Here is a 16,762-nt window from a genome sequence, read left to right on the forward strand (position 1 = left end):
AGTCAGCAGATGGAGCTAAAGGCTTGTAGAAAAATGACTTGTGCTGAATGGATATTAAACCACAAACCCAACTAAGTTTAACTAATAATGTTTCTACTAAAATTTATAACAGCAAAGCTATTTATTTGCTGCTAAACCTCACATTAGGATCCTTCTTTCATTCCCTTGTGTCTGTGCAGAGTGAGAGCTCATTCCTTCATGTACCAGGGGTCTAAAAAGACTAAAAAGAGTGAAGTTCGAGTGGGAACCTGATTTTGTTAGTAGATTTACATCTCTGCAGTGTTTTCTGTGGCAGCATTTACTACTTTATCTGAAAAAATGGTGTTATATTTTGTCAATATTTTCCCTTTTCCTGTGAGCATGGTAACTGGAATCCACTATTGAGGGTTAAACTGGAATTCATTGCAACCTCATTTCAATTGTTGCATGCTTGGTAAGGTACTGGGATTTTGTGTTTTTCTTCTGAAAGGACTGAAATAATTCTTTGCCTTAGATAACTTGTCAGATTTGGTATCCTAATAGGCTAACCCTATGCTTTGTGTTAAATATTAACATCCTTCTGGGATTTTAAATGATATTTTCATTAAAATAAGGGGATGAGATGTTTTCTAAACAGTGTGGGCAATTTATCCTATTTTTATAAAATTAAAAACCCCAAAGGCAATGTGGTACATACTTTTTGTAGGAAAAGGGAGAAAAAACTATCATAGTTTGAAAATATGATATCCAGAGGGGATGCAAAAATTATGATGGCTGACCAGAGAATATTTCAGTGGTACAGTGATATTTTGCATTTTAAGAAAGACAGAAAAAAGAAATTGTAAAGTGACTAATGGCAGCTGTTTTGTTGAACTTTATGTAAAAACTTTTCTCCTCTAAATCTAATTTTCTGACAGAATATGAAATGGGCATATGTTGCACATGGAATCTAGAGCCAGTGGGATATAAATGTATGCTTAAATATTGCATGTATATTTTTTCTCATTTTTGTTTTACTGTTTCTTGAAGCTCGGTCCCTTCAGTTTGGAGCAGGAATCTCCTTAGAGAGGCTTGAGAAACTTGGCATACTGGCCAAGTTAAAAGCTTTTCTTATTTTTCTGTTTATCTTTGGACTCATCTCGGTTTAAATTATCTTTCCTGCACTCCTGCTGTTGAAAGACAGTGATAAAACTTCCACCAGTTGTACCAGCTTGCTGACTTAATTTCCTCTAATGAGCATTGGCTGCAGTAGCAAGAGTTTCTAATGCTGACGTTTTTCTTTCAATTGATACGGTCGGGTTTTAGTTTCAGATTCACTCTGGACTTAGTCATAAGCTTTTCTAGTTGGCATTTTGCTTCCAAAATGTGCTCAGTCACTTCCAATGAAATTGTGTTTTCTTTTCAAGCCCCTTGCATTGTGTTAGAATAAGTCATACAGCACTGGGATGGTGCATCCCAAATTATATCTTTATGCAGTCTCCAGGTAACTGAATGTTGCAGTTTCACTGTGATGTGAGCATCTTCTATGCTTCTATTTGCTGTAGATGAACATAGTTGCAACTTCTAACACACAGAAAATAAACTGATAACAAAGGAAGGCACAGTGCTTTTTGCTATATTGGAGCTATGAGATCTAGTGACTATGATAAAAAAAATCTGCAGATAAGGAAGCCTGATTGTGAAGAAGTACATCTAAAAAAATCTGATTAAAATTTTTGAAATATGTTGCCTCCACCAAAGAAAAAATGCATACAAAAAATCTGATTAAACTTTTTAAAATATCCCACCAAAGAAAAAATCCAAACAACCAACCCTAACTATCTAGTTCCTAATAATGGAAGATTTTGCATTGCTGGATAGGCTAGGTAACCTTCTTTGGACTGGATTCAGTCATCTCATAGAATTTTTCTTGGCCTGCACGCTTTGGATTACATGTAATTCCAACTTTAATTTTAAAAAAGAAGGTTCCAGCTTTCCGGCCTTGGGAGGGAGTGACACTTGGACTTTTACAGTCTTGAGTGCAGGCAGAGCAGTCGTATGGAAATCTTCTCCCACTCCTGGGGTATTAATTTTGAAGCCCAATTTGAATTGCTTTGAGTTGGCCATTTTAGTGAAGGTTGTCTCAGCAGGTGTCATTCAGCAGCTACAGCCCTGAGACCCAAAGGACAGGAAGTGACAGATTCTGTGAGGAAAGAAGTGGAGCAGGAGAGAAATACATAGAAAAAACAAAAAGGAAGTGAAAAGCTGTTTTTTGCTGTGGTGCAGTGCCACATAAAGGATTGTTCTTTAATCTGTGAAATACCTTTACATGCCAACAGGCTGCTGGTCTTTCATAGGTTTCAAGTTGCTCCCATGACTTTTACCGAATTTCTGGCCTTGGTGATTTGCTGGCAGGTGTCCTTGCTGATGGCTCTGAAGGTGTCTCCTCTGTTAAAAATGCATGTTGCAACCCCAGTGAGCCTATTTTTAAGGTTCTCTCATAGACCACATCTAACTTCCTTTTAAAAGGCCCATAATGGATTAAAATTATTTATAAATTGACAACTGTATACCATCTTTGTCCTGACTGATGACTGTTTCCTTATCATTGATATATATAATCCCATTGAGCATTCTCTGTACCTCAGTGGTACTTGCACATCTCTGCTTGATGGGCTTCTTCCCTTCCCTGAGGTGCACTGGATTTCTGTGCTGTCTGTGACACTTGATACTGGAAAGTGATGCTATTTGTTTTAAATAAGAAATGGATTTGCATAGTGTGAGAAACAATGCTCACTTTTAACTTTTAAAGGTTTATTAAACCTTAACAAAATATAACAAAGGACTGAATAAGGAAAAATGACAGTGCTGGGAGCATGGGGCTTCTCTTAACATACACGTAATATTCATCCCTTACTTGTGGGAGCCAACCATCACATTACTCATCTATAACACATAGGTACTCGGAAATAATAAAATATGCTGGTGATAGTTGTAATTTCCTTGGATCTTGATGAAGGTTTTAAAAATCATGTCAATAGGACTGCCAGTAAGAAAGACCTGTGTGCAAAATGTGGAAATATTTATTCATCTGATGACAGTTGAAAGGTTTAGGCAAATAGAAAGATAATAGAAGATTAGAAGTGTTTGGAAGATAACAGTTTTTACTTGTATCATTTGAATACAGCTCCTGTCTGGCATCGTCAGAATATACTGGTGTGCTTGCAGCATGTATGGGGAATTACTTATATTATATAGTCACACTTAGGGTTTTTCAAATTGGACAGCTCTTCCATAGCAAGCTAACAAATCCTTGAGAGGCAGAGAAGTCCCAGCTCTTTGTCTATTGTAAGTGCTTGTTGTATCAGAGGTGAGGGCCCTTTTCCAGAGTTAATCAAAAAGACCTATGCAAACAAGCAAGAGGATTTTTTCTTTGGTCAGTCACTACAGTTACAGAGCCTGACATTATTAGCAAACCTCCGTGATCTCATAGGCTGCTGCAAACTCTTGTGCACCAGAACCCTCTTAATAAAAACGTGAGGCACTGGATACACAAATTCATAGCAGCTGTCACAGCTGGGCTGTGGTGAAGTTTGGTCAAGACCCTTTGAACTTTTTATTTCACACTAATCCCATTTAGTGTGATCAATATACGGACCTCCAGCTCCTAGGTCTGTTAATTGGGTGTCAAGTGTTGGGTTGGCCTGTGTCAGGCTGTAAAATACAAACACAGAAGAGACTATCAGTAGGGAAGTAAAGTGTTTATTGTCTGAATGTATAAGAGTGAAAAGTTGCCTTCCTAGCCTGAGATGTCCTTAGGGATCTTAAGGGTGTTTTGTTTCTCTCAGTAAGGTAACAGTATAGTTAAATATGCATTTTACCAAAAATAGTAGAGCAGTGGGGGCTGCCGAATAATGTAAAAGATCTAGTTCTGCTAATAATTTGATGCTGGAATACCTCTTTGTCTACCTACCCTCCTGCCTTTTTTCCTGATAATAAATATACTTAATTGCTCCTGTAACTATTTGTGTTGGGTTGCTGTAAGATGGGAGTCTTTTCTTGTTTTGCACGTGTATGTCTAAAATGAAGTTTCTTCTAAGACTTAACAATATTTATTTTAACTTGTGCTTTGTAGCAGTCAGGGAATAGACAGGATAACTTAGATCTTCATTTCCCCATCTCAGAGAATCTCGGGAGGTTTTTTAACTCCCCCATCTTTAGTTCTCTATCATTCAGGGAAGCGTAAATATGTAGAATGATATTTCAACTTTCATACATTTTTGGGTTCTTTTATTTCAGCCTTGCAGTGACAGAAAGGACTGGGGAGTTGTGAGTAGTTTGTTTCATCTCCTTTGAAGAAAACCTAAAATTTATAATCCCAGATCAGACCTTTCCTATAACTCACGCAACTCATCCTGTTAACTGTTTTAATATATGGCACCACTCTTTCATTAAACAACATCCAGGAATAATTAGTTCAGCAATGATGCCTCGGAACAAAAGCCCTTGATTTCGTTTAACTTTATAAGTTGGTCTCTTTTGATCTGCAAGAACACATCTGGGGCCTTTAAGAAAGTAGAAAGAAAAATATTAAATGTTTAGTAAGGCTGTTGGTGAAGGTTTCAAAGCGCAGTAACCCTTTGGTACCATGACGTAGCTCAGAAGCAAAAAAGTGTGAATTTCTTGTTTCATAACCTATCACATGGCACCTCTGTATAGTAAATGCAGTTTTTGTTACCTAATGATGACTACATTTTGCCTTTATTTCCGATTTCAGAAGAGAGAGTATCTTCATTCTTCCCCCATTTTTTTCATTCTTTTTTCTGACCTTTTACCTCCATTTTCCCTTGGATGCATTTGAATGAAGTCATCAGAATCATTACTGTAAACATGACATTTTTTTACCAGGTATCTTTGCATTAGAATTTATTTTTGCTGCATGAAACCTTTCACTGTACTGCTTTGTTCCTTTAATAGCTTACTATAATTTGCCAAGGTGGTAGGGATAAATCCATTTGTTCTTTACTTTAGACTTAGCTGCTTAGATTTTGCAAATATCCTAAGGACTTGCAAAAGTGCAGAGGATATAAATTTACTCGTCTAATCTTAATCACTGTTACTGACTTGTAATAGAAAATTGCTTACCAGTTGAACTCTTTAAAATTTGCCACTAAAAAAATCCTGCCTCAAGGGAAAGCTATAAAGATTTTGTATACCAATTGTTTTTTATTTCGTCAACTAAAAAGTATTGCGAAAAATACTTGTCTGATCATAATTAATTTGATTTTCCTTTCTTCTCCTAGCAGAGGTAGCCTTTGTTTTGATTGTAATTAGTAGAAGGAATTCACCAGGAGTAGCACTGTATCATTTGATTTGTGCTGTTCTGTGTGTTGTGTTTGCTTGTTTGCTGGATTGCACCCGGGTGCTGCTGTATTTATATTCCAAGCGTTGCCTAGAAAATGTACAAATCATCACGATTAATGTTAACGTTTGCCATAGCTAATGAAGCCTACCAGATCTCTCAGTAATTATTCATCACCTTTGTTTCATTTTGTATAAATCATGGCTTCTATTAACAAGCTTATTTTAGAGAAAGGACAGGAGAACTTTGTTCGTGAGAAAGAAATGAGCAAAACAACTTTTTTCTTATTTCTCCCCTTGGTCGTTCAAAATAGAAGTGAAAAGAGTTGAAAATATTATTTTTCACTATTTTTAAATGCAGCTTTATGTTCACTCTGTTTGTTTTTCTTAGTGAGCCTGTAACTCTAAGGTTGTGACCCAAAAATGACCTCCTTTTCCACTCTCAATTGCTTTTGAACTACTCCAATAAGTAAAAAGAAATAACCCAACAGAAGGGTAACCAGATCACTGCTACCACACCAAGCAAACAGGCAGGCTTTGGGATGCTCTTCTTTAATCTCTCTATCCACAGAGCCTTCATTTTAATTTGCAAAATTGAACCCAGATCGAGAGCAGTAAAGCCTGAATACGGTAAATATTCATGCCTCAGTGATCTAGAGTGGCTCCATTACATTTCAGAGATTGGGAGAATTACCTTTTGGATTATGTATATTCATGGGCTGATTTTTATTTGAGATCTAATATTACTCACATTGGGCTACATGTCGCATATTCTGTCAAAACCAGCCTTCTCACAAAGCTCCAAATGTTCCTTACACGTAAAACTTTTACTTCTTTTCCCTATAGTTTCCTTCCTTTTATACTTTTCAAAGACTGGTAGTAAACAAATTTCTTTTAAAGAAGAAGGGGGGAAAAAAGCCAGTACAAATTCTATAAAACCTTCAACCCTGTGTTTACTGTGATATATTTTTTTGCATGTGACTTTGAAGTCTTCAGATAAAAGTATTATTATTGTTCTAAACCTAAATCTATTAAAAAAAAAAATTCAGTTTGTTCTGTTGGAAGAAGAAAATTCCAGACAGCCTTTCTTTAACCTATAATTTTGCATTGGTTTTGACTTTTTTTTTTCTTTGAAAAATGTTTTATTGAAATATTTTTGATAAGTTGCAGAAATTTTAATTGGAATGTAAAAGTTAAGCTGCTTCTGTGTCATAGTTTTACTATGGGTCTGACATTCTCTGCATTGATACTTGCTACCTCAACTCATTGGCAATATATTGTGCTTTTAAAATGCTTACCTTGTCATCTGTGATGATAGGTGTCTCAAGTAGTACCGCTTAATTTCGGATACTTGACATCTTAATATTCTGTTCTTGTTAAAAGCAAACAAACCAACAAACAAAAAAAACCAAAACCCTGAGATATTTTAGTCATTTTGAGATGAAAGGATTACGGTAGGTGTCTGCCTTCTGCATCCTTCCACAGATCCAGGGGTGCAGGGATGTATTCCCTACCTGCCAGACATTTGTTGTGTGTGGCTGTTGGGCTCTTTTGGCCCGAGGACCAAAATGGGAGGTGATCCTCTCCTGTGTGAAAAGATTAACCCAAATCTGGAAGGGGCAAAGCAGAGAGAATATAAAAGTGCGGTGGGGCTTGGCAGAGGTGAGGGGTGGGATCCCAAGAGTTCTTTAAGAACTTGTGTTACTGGGAAATGCTGCAAGGTGCTTGAGCAGCCTGGTTGTCTTCTGGGGCAGAACACAGACAGGAGGAGTCATGGCCTGAGTGGGGTTTGGACAGCATCTCTCACAACGTTCTCATGTGGCATCTGGGGAGGGATGGGATGGGCTGGGGGGGTTGGTGTGAGTTAAAAGTTGTCTGAAATGGTTGTGTTTATTGGAAGCTTTGCTGTGGATAAGGAAGATTGCTGTGAAGTTATAATAATTCTGAAAAGTTAGCCTTTTCCTCTTAAAAAGTGGACATTGTTGGGTTTGTTTTTTTTCTTGAGAGTTTGGGTTGTGACAAATGATGCAGTTGAATTTATCTGCAGTGAGGCGTAATGCCATGTTATATACTCCAGTAAGATAGCCTACATGTAATACAGTGGGAATTTCATGGTTTACAGTAAATAATGAATTCCGGGCAGTTCAGTCATGAGAAGAAAACAAACAGAGGACAGGATTTTTTATTCAGTGAGATTTGTCCAGCCTGTACATGGGATAGATTAGGTTCTGTTGAAAAAAATTTGGGTTTATATGTTTAAAGACTAGAAAAGACTGCTTAAGCACAGAAGGTCACTTAAGTTTACCTGAACAATCCTAATCTTTTGATTTTTGGCTGTCTGCATGAATATAGCATACATGTAATATAAATTAAAATTATGGTATTGGAGTTGCATGAGAGTAAGATCACTGACCTGCTTCTTTATGTATTGGGTGCATAGTCATATTTCAGATGCTGGGAAAGGGAATAACCCAAATGGATTTTAGTATCCCTTTTTATATTGCTTTATTCCAGTGTTGCAGTGCAGACTCTTCAGGCTCTGGTGTTATTTTATCTAGAAGGAGGAATATATTAAATATAATCTTATACCATGTGTGGGGTGTTATATAAGCACCACAGTGGTCATATGGTGAATGCCCTTATAAAACTGTCTTTAAAAAATTAGAGTAAAAAGGACCATTCAACATGAAATGAAGTCCTAGCTGCTTCTATGATATTGACTCAGAAGAGAAAGCTCTCCACAACCTGAGCAGTGGGCAGAGGCTGCATTGTGTGATTTGCTGCTCAATGATGTGTTATTGACAGCTCTTGTATTATTGACACTGCCTTTTTTATCTCCATTAATGCTGTTTTGAAATCCTGGTTAAAATTTTGGAGCTAACTACTTACTGCATGAACGACAAAGGCATCTAGAGAATCTAGAAAATACTTGCTACATTATTTCTTAAAACAAATTTTTTTTTAAATTTCAATGGAGGATGTGACTTTTGATTTCTGATGGTTCATTGTTGCTCTCCTGTGCCTTCACATCCTGTATGTCCTTTTAATGCTTTTGAGCAGGAGTGGTTTGCCAGCTTCACTAAATACATGGCTGCTTGCTCATGTATGGGATTTGGCTTTGCCATCCCTCATAAAGCAAAGAATTCAACATTCTTCATGATTAGAAGAGAATTTATAAAGATATCTGCTTATGTGTAAGGAGCAGTTTTATGTTTGAATTGGAGCTTTACTTCATTTCAGTTATGTGCCTAAACACAGGCTGACTAAAAACTAAACATTTTCAGTCTTCATGGCCTTTCAGATTAGAGGCCAGTGTAGTTTGATATCTTCTGGCCACCAAGAGAGGATACTAGAAGAGAGAAGGTGAGATATCTTATTGTTTATTTGAATTTGTAGTAGATCAACAGGGAGGAAGGAAGTTCTTGCTTTGAAAAGCAGCAGGTATGGGATTGGTGCTTGATGTACTGATATTGCATATTGGTGATGCACTTGGGAGTTTGCTGCTCCCCTTCTGCTTATAAAAATGCACTTCTGGATGATACTGAGGTCGTGTTTCATGCATATGGCACTTTGCTACAAGGTATGGCCAACTGGGACTTCTGGAGAGGATTTTTTCTTGCTAGGGTGCTGATTCAGGCAGGCTTGTTCTTGGTGTATTTTTAAACCTTTAAAGGGTTGAAATGATGCTGTCTTAATTTTAGTTCCTTTTTCAATGTAAGTTTAAAGATGCAGCTCTTAGTGGCTGGGCTGTGAAGTGTGATTTTTATCTTGAAACTTCTTGGAGTCCTCACTATTTGAAGTGGGGTCATTTTTTATACTGCGTATGCAATACTCCTTTTATAAATACTGCTCCTCATAATCAGTATTTTCTCTAACATATTATTGAGACTAATTATTTTAACTTTGCAGTTTCTCATCAGCATTACAGGGAAGCCTGGTTGCTGTATCTCATATCAGAAAGATGCACTCACAGCATTGAGAGGCAGCAGGATGGCTAGGTTTTTATCTAAAGAAGCTATGAGCAATGGCATATGGCTGATAACTTAATGGAAGTTGGAAAAATAAAGGAAAAAAAGGTCTGACATATCAGTGCAAAAAGTCATTAGTGGACTTTTTCTGTATCCTGTTTTCTATTAGTCTGTAGTAAACTGCTTTGAAAATCTTAGTGGGCTTTTCCTTTGGTCTTAAAATAACAAGTTCTCATATATTGGATGCATTTGTTTATCTCAAGGGCTGAACTGTTTGGGTGCTTTTGATTTCTTTTTTGTGTTTTTCAATCTGCATTTGAATACAAACTTCTTTCTCACCCTTTTTATGGCTTTTTACATAATGCTTCAGGAACATTAATGTGATTATGCAAACTAAAATTTAAAACAGGAAGCAAATCTCTGCAAATGATGTAAGATTTCAACATGTGGCTCTTGATTTATATGTTGATATATAATCAAATCCCCTGTGCCACAAGAAAACAAAATGTGAGTGATTTTTTTAGCAAAGTTTGTGACAGATTTTGTAATGGTATCTATGTTCTCCATGTTTACCTACATAGTTCACAAGCAGTAAAGCCTGTCACTTTAAAGTTGCACTCAATAATGCTCACTTTCTGTGTCTGAAGGCCTAATTTTCCCACTTTGAGTGGACTGCTAAAATGGGCCTTGGGTAATTTTAATGGAGGATAGAAGATAGAAGTTGTTTTCCAGAGAGCATTTTGAGAACTAAAATGGGGTGTTTGAAATAAATGCAAAAAAATGCCAAAGATATTTGTCATAGCTGGTCTCAGTTAAAAATTCCTGTTGCTCAGGATGGTGCTCTGAAGTATTTTACCTCATTCTGGTGGTGGAGGGGGTGGACTGAATGATCCAGCCCCATCTCCCTACTTGAAAAATCCATTGCTCTAAAGCTAAAGAAAATATGTGAAAGCTTAGAACTCTGTTATAGCTTGTAGGGATCCCTTACATAGGGAAACTAGATATGCATAAGAGAAAAAAATCTAATACTGGAGGTCAGTTGCACCCTTTTCAGTGCTTCTGAGTTTGTATTGTAAAGGCCAGACAAAATAAAGATGAATTTTACTTATGTATTTGAGCCTCTTGAAGAAAAACTGTACATTTGGAGTATTTTAAACCATGGGCAAATGTCTCTGTCAGTCAGGATCAGAGTGAAATGGAATGAAATACTGTACTGATGTTCATGGTCTGCTCAGAAAACAGGAAATCAGTGATTTAAAGCTACTCTGGCTCTTGTTATTTGATACAGTGGGTGCAGACCAACTCCCTGATTCACTTCTCTGCTGGTTCTGTGTCTGACCTTTTGGAGGAGAAGCAGCTCCAACTCACTTTGGGTGATCTAATCCACCCCCCAGTCACACTCTGTTCTGGTCAGATTCTAGTTCCTACAAACATTGTGCTCTTGGAACAGAGCTTATGGTCAGTTAAGGTGCTCTGCTGTGTGCTCCTCTGACAGTTCTGGCACTGAGAACAGGAGGGGAAAAAAGAAATGGCCATGGACGTGTTCTTTCTCTGATAGGTTTATGGAAACTTCAGATACAGTAATAGATACTAATTAGAGCCAATATTGATGAGCTGATTAAATAATTTGCAGGGTACTGGATAGATGAGCATGAAGTGGTGATTCTCAGTAGGTTGAGTGATGCCATGGCATTTCCTACTGTGTCTGAGGACAAGCAGACCTCTGTGAAAGCCAGACCCAGCTAAAAGGAAACCAGGTGATTCTGAGAGCCCTGGGTGGGCACAGTCACAGTTCCCTCCTGGGAGAGAGTTTGGGGCAGCACAGATAACCTGCTTTGGTTGGGGTGGGTGGATCTTTACATGATTCTGCAGATTTTCAGTGTGTTTTCAATTAGTAGGATAATGTTTTCTGAAAGAGAATTAGTGAGGATCCAAACTGTTCTTGAACTGGCATTTGAAACTGAAGACCATGAGCAAATGTATCAACAGGAGCTTCATTCAACACTGGGAAATACTTTTGTGTCCATACTCCACTGCAGTGTTTATCTTACACATAGGAATTACAGCAGACTTTTTGTCACAGGAAATGATGCTTTACAACTGTGTATTGTTTAATGTAGATGAACTGAGGATTTTGGCAGAGCACAGTTATATTCTGATACAATCCAGCTTTGTATGTTATGGTTGAGAACTGTAAATCACAATGAAAAAAGGTTAATCATGTGAAGTGAATATTTGAAAAGTACTTGTTCATTCTCCTTCTGATCACTGTTTATGAGCTGCATGTCAGATGTGCCTAATCATTTGAGTCAATTTAGGAGGAGAGAGTAGGCATAACACTGAGGAAAGTTTCATGGGTGCCTAATTAAAAGCCAGTATGTGTTCTGAGTATATGCACAAAACTGTTTTCTAATCACAATTTTTAGTCTTAAATGTTATCTAAAGTCTGTAAAAATATTTCAGATTAATATACATAGACTGTTTCTCCAATACTTTCATTCATCTGTTTAGGTGAGTAATTTCTAAAAAAAATATTGTAAACTGGAATACTACTAATAAAGTCTTTGTGACTTCATTTAAAATAGAAAGCTAGATAGATCTCTTCTGTATCTTCTGGTTCCAGTTCTGTTTTGAGGAGTGACAGTACTCGAAGATTCTTAATTTTTGCCAATTTATTGACCCCATCCATGGTTGTAGAAGAGGGAAGATTCACTGTTGGTATTATCACATGTGAAATCACAAAAGTCTTTCAAAATTGTTTGGGCTGGTACTTTTCATGCCATAGATTCATTCTTGTAGTGCTTGTAATGTCATTGAAACACTTATGTTTAGAAAACCTTGGGTTTTAATGTTTCATTTTTCTTCTTGAAGACCTATATAAGAATGAGGCAACTATAAAAATGGTTGAAACTGGAGAGGGAGGAGTAGTGGGTGAAAGAAGGAAGGGTTTGGGAAAGGTTTGATTCAAGCCCCTCTACTTACAGCCTTTAAAATACAATCTTGGAAGTCAATAGAAAGCTGGAGGTAAATGCCAAATTGTTTCTCTCCAATGTATCTGTATGGTTAGTATTGTTGAGGAGGTTTAACTAAAGGGGTAATGAATGTTTATTTGAGTACAAAAATGCTTGAAACTTAAACTACCAAGTATTTACAATGGCCTTTTAAGTCTGTTTTGTCATTAGTTAGTATCTTGACAAACTACTTTGGTTCAGGCATTTTTAGGGAAAGTTTTTTCACTTACATGAACACACCTCTTGATCTCCTTTCTCATAATATTTTGTGGATTCTTCAAGAATTCACAGGCATTGATGTGGCATTTGATTAGAAAATGTTGTAGTAATAACATTATAATCTGTAACAGGGTGTTTCTTTTGGTTTTGGTTAGCAGCCAGAGGCTCAGGGAACCCAAACAATATTCATAGTGGTGAAGCTCATGGGTATTGTTATTTGTATAATTATGATTTCCAAAAGGAATACAAGATTTTTGTTATTTTCCAGAAGACATGTAGCTGCTAGATTTTCTATTTTTTTTAAACAGCTTTCTGTATATTGCCTGTGACCATTTTTTGCTGACTTATTTGGAGACCTCTTTATATTTCAGTTACTGAAGATTTTAGTTCAGCCAATAGATTTTTCATCTGCTCTTCTATTTTGATCTAATTTTCTGCAATTTGTTCCCCTCTGGGTCAGGTGATGTTGGGAATAGGCATAGACAGATTATCTGGAGCCAAGTGAGATGTCCACCATACAGGGCAGCAGGCTTTGTGGAAAAGGAGAATGTGAAAAAAATAATTTTGTTTCCACTTGTGTTGCAGCTAACATGCAGAAAAAAGCTGATATTTTCAGTGTTATGAATTACTGAGTAAATGGCTTTGTGATGAAGATAACTAAGTTGCCTGGACTGTTCTGAATTGTCCAGCCTAAATGCTGTGCTCTGAAGCTGTGTGACATCTGAGGATGAAGCCCAGCTCTGCTGAGTCCAGTCCTTTGGTTTGGAATTCTCCTCATCAGTGCTTGCATATTTTGTGGTTTTTTTCAGGAGTTAGAAGATAAATGAGTGGGCTGGGATTAGAAGATGGGCTACTAAGGGACATGGGGTGGTTGGAGATTGATTTGAGAATAGTTCCAGCTGAGGAAGAAAGTAAAAGTTTGAATGCTGAGCGTTGCACACTAGCATTTGGCATGAACCTTTTTGATAGCTGTAGAATTGATGATAAATAGAGATGGAAGAAGAAATTATGCTGAGAGTTGAGATCTCTCCTAGCAATGTTGTTGTTCTGTACACATTCACAGTATAATCTATTGCATGTAGGTAAAAGCATACTAAAAAAATTATCTCTGGACTTGAGTTCTTGGATCTGAGTGTTGAGGTTTCAGCCCTTCAAAAATGCTGTGTATAACTTTTCTGTACTAATGACTTTTGTCCAAGTACAAGATATTTATTTAGGAGATAATTTTTTTTTGTTGCCAAAGATATAATTTCAGTATTAAAAGCTATCTGATGTAGGGACTTGAAGAGAGGGGTTACCTATAGAAGCATCCAGCATTAGTAGGAATGCAACAGGTGGCACCATAAACATATTACCAGAAAAAGCTTTTGGCTTCATTCAACTTGAGGGGATGGGGATACTTACTAAGTGTGAAGGTTTGCTGAACTGAAAAAGGAAAAAACCAAAAATGAATCCTTGTTAAACTAAACCAGTTTACTCTGATCATCTGAGTCTAGACTGATCTTTAAAAGTTGATTTCATTCTTCTTCTCTCCTTGAAATAACTAACACAATAGCAAGCTCATTAAAGCCAAAATTTGATAGCATCTGGGAAATTGTAATAAAAGTAGTGATTGATGTTTCACTTTTCCTATGATATTCCTGAGATATGGAGCCCCACCTTTTAGTGACAGCAGTGCTAGCTGTATGTTCATGAACATTCAAATCTTCCTAAGAAAGCTTTGAGGATTTTCTTTTTTAGTCTATGGAATACTACAGACCGGGAATGGGTGGGCTTCTGTATTACTGATTATTTTGTAGTGATGGTTCATGAGTTCATTGTGCTTGGTGCTGTGCAAATACACTTATTTTTGCTCTGCACATTTTACAGTTTATTCAACCATGCCAGAGAAATGTGTGAAAGGATTTTCATGCAAGGGGTGGAAAAGCAGACAAATAGCTGCATGAATGGGTGTTGTAGTGCTAAACTTTTGATGCTGCAGATGCTCAAGGGAGTCTATTTAAGCTATTCCACAGTGTGGGTATATCTGATTATTTGCAGATAGTATTGTGGGTACTGCAGCACAGATGATGTAAATATCAACAGTTGGGGTCATGATAATCTTCAGTCTCATGACAAGAAGAAGAATAAGCTAGTGGTAATTTTAAATGATGGAGCTCTCAGACTATTGGCCTTCTACTTTTTGAGATGTGGACTCCTCTAGAAGGTCAGTTGTCTTGCAAGACAGCAGGGTGTCATGTGGCTGTACATCACAATATAAGCAGATATCATGTGACATGAGCATATGAGTGCTTATGATGCACTCATGTGCAATTAATTGTTTCATTCTTTTTGTTTCCCTTTCATCCATAGGTGACAAAGAAGGTCAAGTCCATGCAGATGTTCCATACTCCTGTGACTTATGCAATGCAGGGGGACAGGGTGGGTGTCTGTGTGACCCAGTTTGATCCCAAGCTGCTGGAGCGAGGCCTGATTTGCACCCCAGATTCACTTCACACCATCCACGCTGCCATCATTTCCTTGAAGAAAATTCAGTATTTCCGAGGAGCTCTTCAGACTAAGGCCAAGTTCCACATCACGGTCGGCCATGAGACAGTGATGGGAAGAGTGATGTTTTTCAGTCCTGCCCCTGCTAACTTCAATGAGGAAATTCAAGAAAATGTATTTGATTTTGAAAAAGATTATCTTTATCAAGAGCAATATTTGTCCAAGGATTCGGTTTCTTCAGAGGAGAACAAAGAAAATGACCAGGCAGGAGAAGTTGAACTGCCAAAACAACAGTGGGCTTTGCTGGAGTTTGAAAAACCAGTCACTTGTCCTAAACTGTGCCTTGTGATTGGCTCCAAGCTGGATACAGATATTCATGCCAATACCTGCAGGCTGGCATTCCATGGGGTGCTGCTCCAAGGCATGGAAGACAAGAACTACACAGAGACTTTCCTTCCAAAGCTGAAAGTCTACAAACAGAAGCATAAAGAAGGACAGGTGGAAAGGGTAAGGCGTCTCTCTGTGCTATATGTGGGAATTGGAAATATTTGTCCTTTACATGTTGGTGGACTAAAGAATTGTCACTGCTATGTTCCAGAGCCCTTACACAGGTTTTTCTAATGTTTGTATGACCCAGTGTATTACATCTGGTCTGCTTGCAAACTGAAATCACTGTTTAAAGCGACTGGTTTATTCAGTGTAATCCAGTGGTGAGTAATTTGGTGCTGTTTTTGCACTGATCCTTTTGGAGTCTGATCAGTCTGTTCCTCCCAGACAGTGGCTTTATGCACCTTCCTAAGTGACAAAACTTCCAGGTTTCTGTTGATGTATTTTACACAGTCTGCAGTACATTGGAACTGTAAAGACAGTGGAAAACAAAGTAGCATTTGGTTAAGTAACACAAATAACACAAGTAATTATTTTTTGGTATCTTTACTTTTTAACAAATAAGAGCATTTATTTTAGTAGACAAAAAGAAGTTTCCTACAGGATGCCTTACAAGTGTTAACATGTTGAAGTTGGAATCAGGTTCATGACATGGAGAACTTCAGCCATGCCTAATGCATGTTATTTCTGTATCACACAGGTAATAATAATTATCATCATCATCTGCTAGAGTGCTTTTATTGACCCATCTCAGTGTAGGAGAAAACAGAGATGCTTTCTGGAGGAGTTAGCTGCTACAGTGAGCATTAAAGGGGATTTGTTTGTACTCTGTCATCAGAATTGGAGAGATTCACTGCCTGTAGTGGTTGGTGTTACATTGCTGGCATAGGTTTGGCCTTGGTGCTGGTTACCCTTCAGCCAGCAGTGGAGAATCACTAGTTGATACATTGCACAGTGGAATTTTTCATGATGAATGGTTTAGGTGGAGATGTGCAATGTATAAGTAACTTAATTGTTTGCCCCTTAGTGAACAGAGTTGATGCAAACTTCAGCATTTGTTTAGTTGATGTATTGGTATGATAGATGATCTATTAAACATTGGGTAAAGAGCTCTTTTAATTTGGATTTTCCTGACTCAAAACTTCATTGTTTGAACAAAATGTTTAGCATTCTTTTCAAAATTCCATGAAGCTGAGTTGAGGATTGCATAATATCTCTCCTTAAATTGCTATAGGAGACTAAACACTTGGCATATGATACTGTGTTACCATGTATAATGCAGACTCCTTGAATATTGTTTGTTTGCTTTACTGATTTAATAGTAGGGAGATCCTGCTAGGACATGATTAGTGAGGTTCTTCAAAATGCCTC

At 37.4% G+C, this 16,762-nt stretch overlaps 1 protein-coding gene across 2 annotated transcripts in view; it reads left to right on the forward strand.

The window, feature by feature from the left end:
- The window catches only part of EEFSEC (eukaryotic elongation factor, selenocysteine-tRNA specific), a 125,442-nt gene that overhangs the window by 49,103 nt on the left and 59,577 nt on the right, over window positions 1–16,762 (forward strand). For both annotated transcript variants that reach the window (XM_005485408.4, XM_074549792.1), the window contains exon 5: window positions 14,870–15,511. In XM_005485408.4, the coding sequence (XP_005485465.2) occupies window positions 14,870–15,511 (642 nt within the window). The remainder of the gene's footprint in view (window positions 1–14,869; window positions 15,512–16,762) is intronic.

The sequence above is a fragment of the Zonotrichia albicollis genome, chromosome 12, assembly GCF_047830755.1.
Source record: "Zonotrichia albicollis isolate bZonAlb1 chromosome 12, bZonAlb1.hap1, whole genome shotgun sequence".
NCBI lineage: Eukaryota > Metazoa > Chordata > Aves > Passeriformes > Passerellidae > Zonotrichia > Zonotrichia albicollis.